Source organism: Oncorhynchus kisutch, linkage group LG10, assembly GCF_002021735.2.
Source record: "Oncorhynchus kisutch isolate 150728-3 linkage group LG10, Okis_V2, whole genome shotgun sequence".
Taxonomy (NCBI): domain Eukaryota; kingdom Metazoa; phylum Chordata; class Actinopteri; order Salmoniformes; family Salmonidae; genus Oncorhynchus; species Oncorhynchus kisutch.
The window spans coordinates 43,743,558-43,756,212 of NC_034183.2; the positions used below are offsets into that span (position 1 = coordinate 43,743,558).

At 43.0% G+C, this 12,655-nt stretch overlaps 1 protein-coding gene across 3 annotated transcripts in view; it reads right to left on the reverse strand.

Annotated features, from left to right (window-relative positions):
• Window positions 1-12,655, reverse strand: part of LOC109898171 (anoctamin-8) — a 53,365-nt gene that overhangs the window by 18,975 nt on the left and 21,735 nt on the right. For all 3 annotated transcript variants that reach the window (XM_020493016.2, XM_031833732.1, XM_031833733.1), the window contains exons 2-7: window positions 10,462-10,572; window positions 9,876-10,008; window positions 5,539-5,677; window positions 5,346-5,442; window positions 4,996-5,112; window positions 2,848-2,975 (exon numbers count right to left, since the gene is read on the reverse strand). In XM_020493016.2, coding sequence (XP_020348605.1) covers window positions 2,848-2,975; window positions 4,996-5,112; window positions 5,346-5,442; window positions 5,539-5,677; window positions 9,876-10,008; window positions 10,462-10,572 — 725 coding nt within the window. The remainder of the gene's footprint in view (window positions 1-2,847; window positions 2,976-4,995; window positions 5,113-5,345; window positions 5,443-5,538; window positions 5,678-9,875; window positions 10,009-10,461; window positions 10,573-12,655) is intronic.

Sequence of the window (12,655 nt, forward strand, 5' to 3'; positions counted from 1 at the left end):
GCATTGTTAGAGAACGGCATAAGTCTGTTAGAGAGCAGATGAGTGTATCACAATTAACATCTGTGTCCAGACAGTGCACTTGAGAAGTAAGTGGTAAGTAAAGCCTTGGACAAGTAAGGCTTGTCTGAGCCAGAACTGCCCATAGAGGCAGAATCTTATAGTGCCTTCAGAAGTTATTTATGCCCCTAGACTACCATATTTTGTTGTGTTACAGCCTGAATTGAAAATGGATTATACACGCAATACCCCATAATGACAAAGTGAAAACCAGGGGTTGGAACCGGTTCAGGAAACAGAACAGAAAACCATAAAAGAACGCAATTTTTCAGTAACAGAAACGTAACCTGAAACGAAAGTAATCCATACTGTTCCGGGAACAGAACCGTTACTTTTAAGGGGACTGGTTAATAACATTGTTTTACGTTTCAGAATTTTTTTTCTAGTCCCACAACAAAATACAACAAAGCACCTATGCAAAGCCCTCACTCTGTCACTCAGAAACATATACCAGTGTGTCACGCCCTGATCTGTTTCACCTGTCCTTGTGATTGTCTCCACCCCCTCCAGGTGTCACTGATGTTCCCCAGTGTATATATCCCTGTGTTTCCTGTCTCTCTGTGCCAGTTTGTCTTGTATGTTTCCAAGTCAACCAGCGGTTTTCCCGTTCTCCTGCTTTTCGCATTCTCCTTTTTCTAGTCCTCCCGGTTTTGACCCTTGACTGTTTCTGGACTTTGTACCTGCCTGCCTGACCATTCTGCCTGCCTTGACCACGAACCTGCCTGCTACTCTGTACCTCCTGGACTCTGATCTGGTTTTGACCTTTTGCCTGTCCACGACCATTCTTTTGCCGACCTCTTTGGATTAATAAACATTGTAAGACTCCAACCATCTGCCTCCTGTGTCTGCATCTGGGTCTTGCCTTGTGCCTTGATAAGTGTCTGCCTGCAAGCTGAAAATCTTTGCCTGTGCGTGTTTAGGCTACCTGCTCCTCCCTCTCCCGAAGCATAGGCTACTGTACTGATGTTACAAGCTTGATTCAGAAGATAAGGAGAGAGATTTTTAATTAGTAGAGAAGAATGAATAAACTTGTTCAATGCTAGGATACTATAGGTCTATTTATCACATTGGATTAATTAAGGCCTGTCTAACTAAAAAGGTAAGACGTGTTTTTAATTATTGTGCTGCTCTGCACACACAAGCTAGCTAGCTCAAGCTTGTAAGCTAGCTAGCTCAAAGGACATTTCAAGGTTCCTCCATAGAAGCCACTCCTTCTAGGTATAATTCATATAATGCATGTCATAACAACATGCCCAGTGATTCAAGCCTCCTCCTCAATCCTCTTTCACTCTCTCCCCACCCACAAAATTTAAGTTGCATATTGCAGCATAGGCTACACTTGTCTGTCCACCACGAATGTAAACAACTAGCTTGCCTGCGCTATCCGCACGGATTGAAGTAATTTAATGAGCTAAATGTAAAAACCTGTTGATTTCACAGGTTGAAAAACGAACAGAAAGGAACAATATAAAATGGTACTTTTTTGGGGTCGAACCGGTTCAGGACTTTATTTTGGCTGTCGGAACAGTGGAACAAAACCCCCCAAAATAATGGTTCTGTTCAGATCGAAACATTTGAAAAATTATTTTTGTTCCAACCCCTGCTGAAAACGTTAGATTTTTTGTGTGCACATTTATTGAAAAATAAATACAGCAATATCTCATTTACATACGGTATGTAGTCACACCTCAATACTTTGTAGAAGCACCTTTGGCAGTGATTACAGCTGTGAGTCTTTCTGGGTGAGTCTTGAAGAGTTTTCCACACCTGGATTGTGCAACATTTGCCAATTGTTAGTTTCAAAATTATTCAAGCTCTGTCAAATTGTTTGTTGATCATTGCTAGACCACCATTTTCAGGTTTTGTCGTAGATTTTCAAGTAGGTTTAAGTCAAAACTGTAACTTGGCCAATCCAGAACATTTACTGTCTTGTTGGTAAGCAATTTCAGTGTCGATTTGGCCATCTGTTTTAGGTTATTTTCCTGCTGAAATGTGAATTAATCTCCCAGAGCCTGGTGGAAAGCAGAATGAACCAGGTTTTCCTCTAGGATTTTGCCTTAGCTTCATTCCATTTATTTTTTATACTAAAAACTCCCCAGTCCTTAATGATTACAACAATATCCATAACATGATACAACCACCACTATGCTTGAAAATATGGGAGAATGGTATTCAGTAATGTGTTGTATCTGCCCCAAACATAACACTTTGTATTAAGGACAAAAATGCATTATTACGTTAGTGCCTTGTTGCAAACAGGATGCATGTTTTGGATGATTTTTTATTCTGTACAGGATTCCTTCTTTTATTTCTGTCAATTAGGTTGGTATTGTGGAGTAACTACAATGTTGTTGATTCATCCTCAGTTTTCTCCCGTCACAGCCATTAAACTCTAACTATTTTAAAGTCACCATTGGCCTCGTGGTGAACGCCACTGGCCTCCTCTCCGGCAACGGAGTTAGGAAGGATGCCTGTATCCTTGTTGTCTCTGTATTGATACACCTTCCTAATTTTAATTAATAACTTTACCATGCTGAAAGGGATTTTCAATGTCTGCTGTTTATTTTATACCTATCTATTAATAAGTCCCCTTCTTTACAAGGCATTGGAAAATCGTATTTTTTAAATCAGGCTGTAACACAACAAAATGTGGAAAAAAGTCAAGGGGTGTGGATACTTTCTGAAGGAAATGTATGTCCTGATTCTGTAGTGAGGCAGCTTGATATACAAGTACACCCCGTGGACAGGATGCTAGAAAAGGCACTTGATAAGGCCCAGTGTGAACGTCACCTGATCAGACTCCGTCAGAATCCAGAGCACAAAGCCTATGACAGCTGGATACAGCATAGATGTGGTGTAGAACCCCAGCCAGGCAAAGTACATGGCTATCTTCACCCCAAAGTAATCATGAATATCATCTAGATACACCACAGAGGGACCGAGGGAGAGAGACAGTTAGCAATGAAACATTTATAATTCAATTCATCATACAATTGAAGTGAAGATACTTTTTCTGGTCAGTTTTGGCCTCGGTTGACCTTAAACTTAAGGTCACATGAACCACATATACAGTTGAAGTCGGCAGTTTACATACACCTTAGCCAAATACATTTAAAAACATTTTCACAATTCCTGACATTTAATCAAAGTAAAAATTCCCTGTCTTAGGTCAGTTAGGATCACCACTTTATTTTAAGAATGTGAAATGTCAGAATAATAGTTGAGCGAATGATTTATCAGCTTTTATTTCTTTCATCACATTCCCAGAGGGTCAGAAGTTTACATACACTCAATTAGTATTTGGTAACACTGCCTTTAAAATGTTTAACTTGGGTCAAACATTTCGGGTAGCCTTCCACAAGCTTCCTACAATCAGTTGGGTGATTTTTGGCTCATTCCTGACAGAGCTGGTGTAACTGAGTAAGGTTTATAGACCTCCTTGCTCGCACATGCTTTTTCAGTTCTGAAAGAACATGCTTCAAATGTTCTATAGGATTGAGGTCAGGGCTTTGTGATGGCCACCCCAATACCTTGACTTTGTTGTCCTTAAGCCATTTTGCCACAACTTTGGAAGTATGCTTGGGGTCATTGCCCATTTGGAAGACCCATTTGTGACCAAGCTTTAACTTCCTGACTGATGTCTTGAGATGTTGCTTCAATATATCCACATACTTATCCTTCCACTATTTTGTGAAGGGCACCAGTCCCTGCTGCAGCAAAGCACCCCCACAGCATGATGCTGCCACCCCCGTGCTTCACGGTTGGGATCATGTTCTTCAGCTTGCAAGCCTCCCCCTTTAACCTCCAAACATAATGATGGTCATTATGGCCAAACAGTTCTATTTTTGTTTCATCAGACCAGAGGACATTTCTCCAAAAAGTACGATCTTTGTCCCCATGTGCAGTTGCAAAATGTAGTCTGGCTTTTTTTATGGCGGTTTTGGAGCAGTGGCTTCTTCCTTGCTGAGTGGCCTTTCAGGTTATGTCGATATAGGACTCGTTTTACTGTGGATATAGATAATTTTGTACCTGTTTCCTCCAGCATCTTCACAAGGTCCTTTGCTGTTGCTCTGGGATTGATTTTCACTTTTTGCATCAAAGTACGTTCATCTCTAGGAGACAGAACTTGTCTTCTTCCTGAGCAGTGTGACAGCTGCGTGGTCCCATGGTGTTAATAGTTGCTTACTATTGTTTGTACAAATGAACGTGGTACCTTAAGTTGTTTGGAAATTGCTCCCAAGGATGAACCAGACTTGTGGAGGTCTACAATTATTTTTCTGAGGTCTTGGCTGATTTCTTTAGATTTTCCCATGATGTCAAGCAACGAGGTACAGAGGTTGAAGGTAGTCCTTGAAATACATCCACAGGTACACCTCCAATTGACTAAAGCCATGACATCATTTTCTGGAATTTAATAAAGACACAGTCAACTTAGTGTATGTCAACTTCTGACCCACTGGAATTGTGATACAGTGAATTATAAGTGAAATAATCTGTCTGTAAACAATTGTTGGAAAAATTACTTGTGTCATGCACAAAGTAGGTGTCCTAACCGACTTGCCGAGACTATAGTTTATTAACAAAAAAATTGTGGAGTGGTTGAAAAACAAGTTAATGACTCCAACCTAAGTGTATGTAAACTTCCGACTTCAACTGTACATCATGAAAGATTCACCCAGCACAGCCTGACTGCACTAACAATTCACTTCCAGCAAACACTCGCCTACCAAGACAGAGGAAAAGTACACAAACAGTTCTGTGTGTGTGAGAGTGTTAACTGGGGAGAACGAGCTTGTGGTAAAGGCTGAAGCAGAAAAAGTGGAATGGTATCAAATGCATCAAACACATGGTTTCCATGTGTTTAATGCCATTCCATTCACTCCATTCCATCCTTTTTTATGAGCCGTCCTCCCCTCAGCAGCCTCCACTGGTACTGACCTAGTGGCTGTTTTTCACACACGGCCTGCACCCAGGACTTCATCAGCTGACTGAGGACCCTCTGCTCATGGAGCGGAAACACCTTCTGGATCACGCCCCGCACACTTAGCTCTGGGACTGGTGGAACACGCATACAAACATGAATTCTTATTTTTCAACACACAGAGTACAAAGTGGTACACATAGAAGCATTCAGGAGCACGCACACACATGCACACCCACACACACACCCGTTTACAGTATACAGTATGGTATTGGGATTAACACAGTGCTGGGTATAAACAAGTTACACAACATGATTTACTTCACAGTGACTAACAAAGGCAAAACAAACAACAGATGCTGCTCACTGATTGGCTGTCCCTCCAGGAACTGTATGTTGTGAAGCACCTCTCCATTCTTGGCACGTAGATTGTCGAGCCAGTACTTGATGATGCTTTGCCTCTCCTGAGGAGAGATAGGGACCGACTGGTCAGACAGAATCAAATCTTCAGGTTCTCAGACAAGGTTATTTATCACACAAGTGTGTGTGTGTGTGTTGACCTGTGATGTGAAGAAGCATAGTTCACTCTCAATGTTCTCATAGATGTAGTCTTCTTCACAGGAGAAGCTGCGTGTTCCTCCCCCAAACTCTGGCTTCACTGATTTCCTCAGACCCATCTCCTCTGCCCCACGCAACAGACTGAGAGACAGGGAGAGAGAGAGAGTAAGAGGGAGAGAGTTAGGGAAACACACACAGGCTTCCACAGGCCCACAAGGCTGGAGCAGAGTTGGGATGGAGAAACGCACACTCACAAACCAACAGAGTGGCACAGAGTGACAGACAAGCAAACAGACAGGTGTTAGGACACGCACACACACACATGCAATAAAAACAAGAACATACACAAAGATTGGACTACATGGTCTAATGTGAATAAGACCTGTCCTGACATGCCACACATCTGATAAGAATTCCATATGACACACCCCATGATAGATGCACATGAAGGGACCAAATAACACTGAACAGAGCAGCAAACGAAAGCCTGAGTAAACTCTGAATGACAGCATTCTCGAATGACAACAGTATCTATTCTAGGTTCTACTTCGCCTCTCCTCCTCCATTCCTATCCTCCTCTCTCTAGAGGCTGACTCTATGCAGTTGTGCTCTGTTCTCTCTGCAGAATGATAAGCCCAACTCACACAGCTACACACACACACACACACACACACACCTGAGTGAGGCCACACTCCTATTAGCTGCCATTTACCAGCACACATCTATCACACTGTTATGGCCCTCTCAGGTCGTGAATGAAACTGCTTTACAATATACTCTATAGTACTGAACTCAACAATGACTGAAACCGATCAACGATCTAAGAAGGATTATATCTATTTATAGGGTAACACAGACTGCATTTACTCAAATCCACAATTTCTTATCCAGATGAAGCCAGTATGTTTTACAGAGGTATCCTGCTACTGCCAACACTCTTTACGAGGGGTCGTGACTGAACACGTCCAAGCACCCAAGCTTCTATTGGATTAAAAGTTTCTAGACTTATTTTCCTTTCAATTCAAGAAGTCATTACCTGCATTTAGTGTCCCGTTGTCATTGGCCACTGCTAACCTGGGATAAATAACCCAGTCTAATACTGCTGAGAGGGCTAGACTAGCCAGTTGTACTCTATGCAGCTTGCTCTGTGCTAATTTAGAAAATAATATATCACCAGTAATGAAAAATTCTGCCCTGCTTGCGGGAAAAAACAGCGAACTCAGACCTAGAGAAGAGTGAATGAATTGATGAATGTTGCCATCTGCTAGAAGATAAGCATGGCTGGCCATGCTTTCCACCTGGCTACCCCTACCCTGGCCAACAGCTCTGCACCCCTGCAGCAACTTGCCCAAGCCCCCTCCCCGCTTCTTCTTCACCCAAATCCAGATAGCTGATGTTCTGAAAGAGCTGCAAAATCTGCATCCCTACAAATCAGCTGGGCTAGATCATTTGGACCCTCTCTCCTAAAATTATCCACCGAAATTGTTGCAACCCCTATTACCAGCTTGTTCAATCTCTCTTTTGTATCGTCTGAGATCCCTAAAGATTGGAAAGTTGCCGCGGTCAGACACTCTAGACCGAAACGGCTACAGGCCTATATCCATCCTGCCCTGCCTTTCTAAAATCTTCGAAAGCCAAGTTAACAGATCACTGACCATTTCGAATCCCACCGTACCTTCTCCACTATGCAATCTGGTTTCAGAGTTGGTCATGGGTGCTCCTCAGCCACGCTCAAGGTCCTAAACTATATTATAATCGCCATAGATAAAAGACAGTTTTGTGCAGCCGTCTTCATCGACCTGGCCAAGTCTTTCGACTCTGTCAATCGCCGCATTCTTATCGGCAGACTAAAAAGCCTTGGCTTCTCAAATGACTGCCTCGCCTGGTTCACCAACTACTTCTCAGATAGAGTTCAGTGTGTCAAATCGGAGGGCCTGTTGTCTGGACCTCTGACAGTCTCTATGGGGTGCCACAGGGTTCTCGGGCCGACTCTTTTCTCTGTATTTATCAATGATATCACTCTTGCTGCTGGTGATTCTCTGATCCACCTCTACTCAGAAGACGCCATTCTGTATACATCTGGCCCTTCCTTGGACACTGTGTTAACAAACCTCCAAACACGCTTCAATGACATACAACTCTCCTTCCGTGGCCTCCAACTGCCCTTAAATGCTAGTAAAACTAAATGCATGCTCTTTAACCGATTGCTGCCCACACCTGCCTGCCCACCTAGCATCACTACTCTGGACGGTTCTGACTTAGAATATGTGGACAACTACAAATACCCCTTGGTGTCTGGTTAGACTGTAAACTCTCCTTCCAGACTCACATTAAGCATCTCCAATCCAAAATTAAATCTAGAATTGGCTTCCTATTTCGTAAACAAAGCCTCCTTCACTCATGTTGCCAAACATACCCTCGTAAAACTGACTATCCTACCGATCCTTGACTTCGGCGATGTCATACAAAATAGCATCCAACACTCTACTCAGCAAATTGGATGTAGTCTATCACAGTGCCATCCGTTTTGTCACCGAAGCCCTATATACTACCCACCACTGCGACCTGTATGCTCTCGTTGGCTGGCCCTCGCTACATATTCGTCGCCAAACCCACTGGCTCCAGGTCATCTATAAGTCTTTGCTAGGTAAAGCCCTGCCTTATCTCAGCTCACTGGTCTCCATAACAACAACACCCACCCATAGCACGTGCTCCAGCAGGTATATTTCACTGATCATCCACAAAGCCAACACCTCCTTTGTCCGCCTTTCCTTCTAGTTCTCTGCTGCCAATGACTGGAACGAATTGCAAAAATCACTGAAGCTGGAGACTTATATCTCCCTTACTAACTTTAAGCCAGCTGTCAGAGCAGCTTACCGATCACTGTACCTGTACACAGCCCATAGGTAAATAGCACAACCAACTACCTCATCCCCATATCGTTATTTTTTTGTTGCTTTTTTCACCCCAGTATCTCTAATTGCACATCATCATCATCTGCACTCCAGTGTTAATGCTAAATTGTAATTATTTCACCACTATGGCCTATTTATGGCCTTACCTCCCTAACCTTACGACATTTGCACACACTGTACATAGATTTTTCTATTGTGTTTTTGACTGTACATTTGTTTATCCCATATGTAACTCTGTGTTGTTGGTTATGTTGCACTGCTTTGCTTTATCTTGGCCAAGTCGCAGTTGTAAATGAGAACTTGTTCTCAACTGGCCAACCTGGTTAATAAAGGTGAAATAAATAAATAAGTGAACGTGTATCATTTTCATTTAACCTTCTATCTCACGATTATTAGCATTTCCATATCACTTTCATGGTTCAACACAAGTTTGAATCGTTTCAGCAGCAGTAAATGAGATTACATACATTAGCTTTTCTATCGCGTTAATTTAGGTCATCCAATACACCTGAGAAGGAGCGTGCAAGTATGTGTGACTATGTGTATGTGAGATTGTGTGCGCACACATGCTGGTACAGCCATCTGCCTTGAGCATTTCTTCAGTAACGCACACTGACACACTTACAGAAAGCTCTCCCTCTTTCTCTCTACTCCGTTCACTTGTTAAGAGGTGAAAGCCACCCTTAAAACTCTCGGGATAGGATAGTCAAGAGCTCTTGAAAACAGATCAGTAAGCACAGCAGTCAGTCAGCACAGCAGACATCATCTAACACAGAGTGTACTGCATTGTGGGGTAGTGTGGCTAATGCCCGCTGCGCTCTTACTTTGGTTGATGACCCAGAGTCATCTCTAAATCCCCTGGTATTTACCCAGAGAGGTAAGATACAGCATAATAGCATCATGTACAGTACAGTGTTTAGAAAGAGTTGAAGCTATTGTAGAATGTAAGTCCTAACATTCTACAATGAAATTCTGGTAACTTTCCCCAAATTCCCTGGTTTTCCAGAAATCCTGGTTGGAACATTCCTGGAATATTGAGAAATGAAGGAGGTAATCTGGGAATCCTCCAACCAGGATTTCTGGAAACTCAGGGAATTTGGGGATAGTTACCAAAATTGTGCAATCCTAGTTCCAGATCTCTTAGCAGTGGTTTTAATACACTCACATACAGCAACGGGAAGCCACACTAGTATTGCTAATACATGAACTAACCTTCTGCTGATGTAGGAAATGTTCTATTTGTGATCAGTCAAGACACTAATTCAAACAGGTTTACTAAAGCCTTGGTAACTACCCTCTATCCCCGGATCCATTTAGATGCTAACAATAATAATGACAATTAATTCATACTGCAGCACGCAATGTCATTGTCTATACTGTACATTAGCTGGCCATGCCGCCCCCCCCCCCCCCCGGGTTCTTACTTCTCATAGGTTGCCGTGACAAAGAAGGCATGGACGCGCGTGCGTTTGTGATGTCGGATCTGGATGTTGAGTTCTGGAATGCCCAAACGCAGGTGGTTCAGTAGCCATAGCAACGTGTGGTCATCTGTCTGGTCTGTCACAGGGAAGAAATAGAATGGAGATTAAACACATACAGTACATGCATGTTTTAAAAAATACAATTATTTGGTTACATCATAATAACGGTTTAAATGAAAATTCCAACCTTCAAGATATTAACAACAGTTTTACTGTGAAATTGTTCCACATAAACCAACACAGAAACACTGTTTTTAATTCAACTCAGAGGTAGCATCATTATCTCAAAAGAGTAAATAACCCATGTTGTCTAATGCGTGTTGTCTAATGAGCATTATGTTCCAGTAATGACTGAGAAGAGTAGCACAGCATATCTATGTACTGGGATGGCTAATGTTTCTATTACATTATCACCATTCATAAAGTCAGGCCACAGAGACCAACATGAAAAATTACTTCTGCGTACTTCTGCTTTTCAAAGTCCTGGATGGCCATGCAAACATGTAGGTAAACAAAAACAAAGAGACACCTGAGAAAGTCATGAGGATGTCACAGTTCTCAGTGGGCACGGTCTTCATCCAGGACTTATGAGACATTATGTACCGCCCAGCCTGCAGCAGCCGCTTCCCAAATAACTTATCTAGAGAGGAGAGAGAAAGAGACATAGAGAGAAAGAGAATCACAACGACAGTCACCTTCCAATAGTGAAGCAGAATGACAGATTAGGACACTTCTTTTCAAACTGTCAGTCAGTGCCCCTCTCCTCTCCTCCCCCCCCCACCCCCCTTTCCACACACATCCTTTTGCTCTACCACACACACACACAATCTGCCAAACACACACACACAGTGCATTTGGAAAGGATTCAGACCCCTTAACTTTTTCCCCTCATCACTCTACACACAATACCCCATATTGACAAAGCGAATACAGTTTATGTTTTATGTTTTCAGAAACACATTATTGACGTAAGTATTCAGACCATTTCCCATGAGACTTGAAATTGAGCTCAGGTGCATTCTGTTTCCATTGATCATCCTTGAGATGTTTCTACAACTTGATTTTTAGTCCACCTGTGGTAAATTCAATTGTTTGGACATGATTTGGAAAAGGCACACACCTGTCTATATAAGGTCCCACAGTTGACAGTGCATGTCAGAGCAAAAACCAAGCCATGAGGTCAAAGGAATTGTCTGTAGAACTCTGCAGCATTGAATGACCAAGAACACAGTTGTCTCCATCATTCTTAAATGAAAGAAGTTTGGAACCACCAAGACTCTTCCTAGAGCTGGCCACACAGCCATACTGAGTAATTGGGGGAGAAGGGCCTTGGTCAGGGAAGTGAACAAGAACCAGATCTTCACTCTGACAGAGCAAAATAGTTTCTCTGTGGAGATGGAAGAACCTTGCAGAAGGACAATCATCTCTGCAGCACTCCACCAATCAGGCCTTTATGGTAGAGTGAGCTATCGGAAGCCACTCCTCAGTAAAAGGCACATGACAGCCCACTTGGAGTTCGCCAAAAGGCACCTGAAGGACAAAAAAAAAAAAATCTCTGGTCTGATGAAACCAAGATCGGACTCTTTGGCCTGAATACCAAGCGTCACGTACGGAGAAAACCTGGCACCATCCCTATGGTGAAGCATGGCGGTGGCAGCATCATGCTGTGGGGAAGTTTCCAACAGGACAACTACCCTAAGCACACAGCCAAGACAACACAGGAGTGGCTTCGGGACAAGTCTCTGAATGTCCTTGAGTGGCCCAGCCAGAGCCCGATCTAACATCTCTGGAGAGACCTGAAAATAGTTGTGCAGCGACATTCCCCATCCAACCTGACAGAGCTTGAGAGGATCTGCAGAGAAGGGGAGAAACTCCCCAAATACAGGTGTGCCAAGCTTGTAGCGTCATACCAAAGAAGACTCAAGGCTGTAATCGCTGCCAAAGGTGCTTCAACAAAGTACTGAGTAAAGGGTCTGAATACGTATGCAAATGTGATATTCCGAGCTGACAAGGTAAAACTCATTCTGCCCCTGAGCTAGGCAGTTAACCCACTGTTCCCAGGGCGCCGATGACATGGATGAAAATTAAGGCAGACCCCGCACCTCTCTGATTCAGAGGAGTTGGGTTAAATGCGGAAGACACATTTCAGTTGTACAACTGAAAGTCAAGGGGTCTGAATACTTTCCGAACGCATTGTACACCCGTCCCCTCTCTATCTGCCAGAATTAAATGTCACCCTCCTTCCCTCTGCAACATAAGAGCGAGGGAGTCGGACTTAACTCCTACCTTTCTTGGAGACATTGTCAACACTCTTTCTCCTTCTACATTGTCAACACAGACTATCTCTCTCTATTACTGTGTATGTGTGTGCGTGTTCATGCGTGCATGCATTTATTCCTACAAGTGTGTCTGCATGTGTGCGTGAGACCATACACACACAATGACCCAACACATCTCCAGGCTGTGTAAGAGCTATTTGGTCAATAAGGAGAGTGATGGAGTGCTGCATCAGATGGCCTCCACAATCACCCGACCTCAACCCAATTGAGATGGTTTGGGATGAGTTGGAAGGCAGAGTGAAAGGAAAAGCAGCCAAAAAGTGCTCAGCATATGTGGGAACTCCTTCAAAACTGTTGGAAAAGCATTGCAGGTGAAGCTGGTTCATAGAATTGATTTTATTCAACCTTTATTTAACTAGGCAAGTCAGTTAAAAACAAATTATT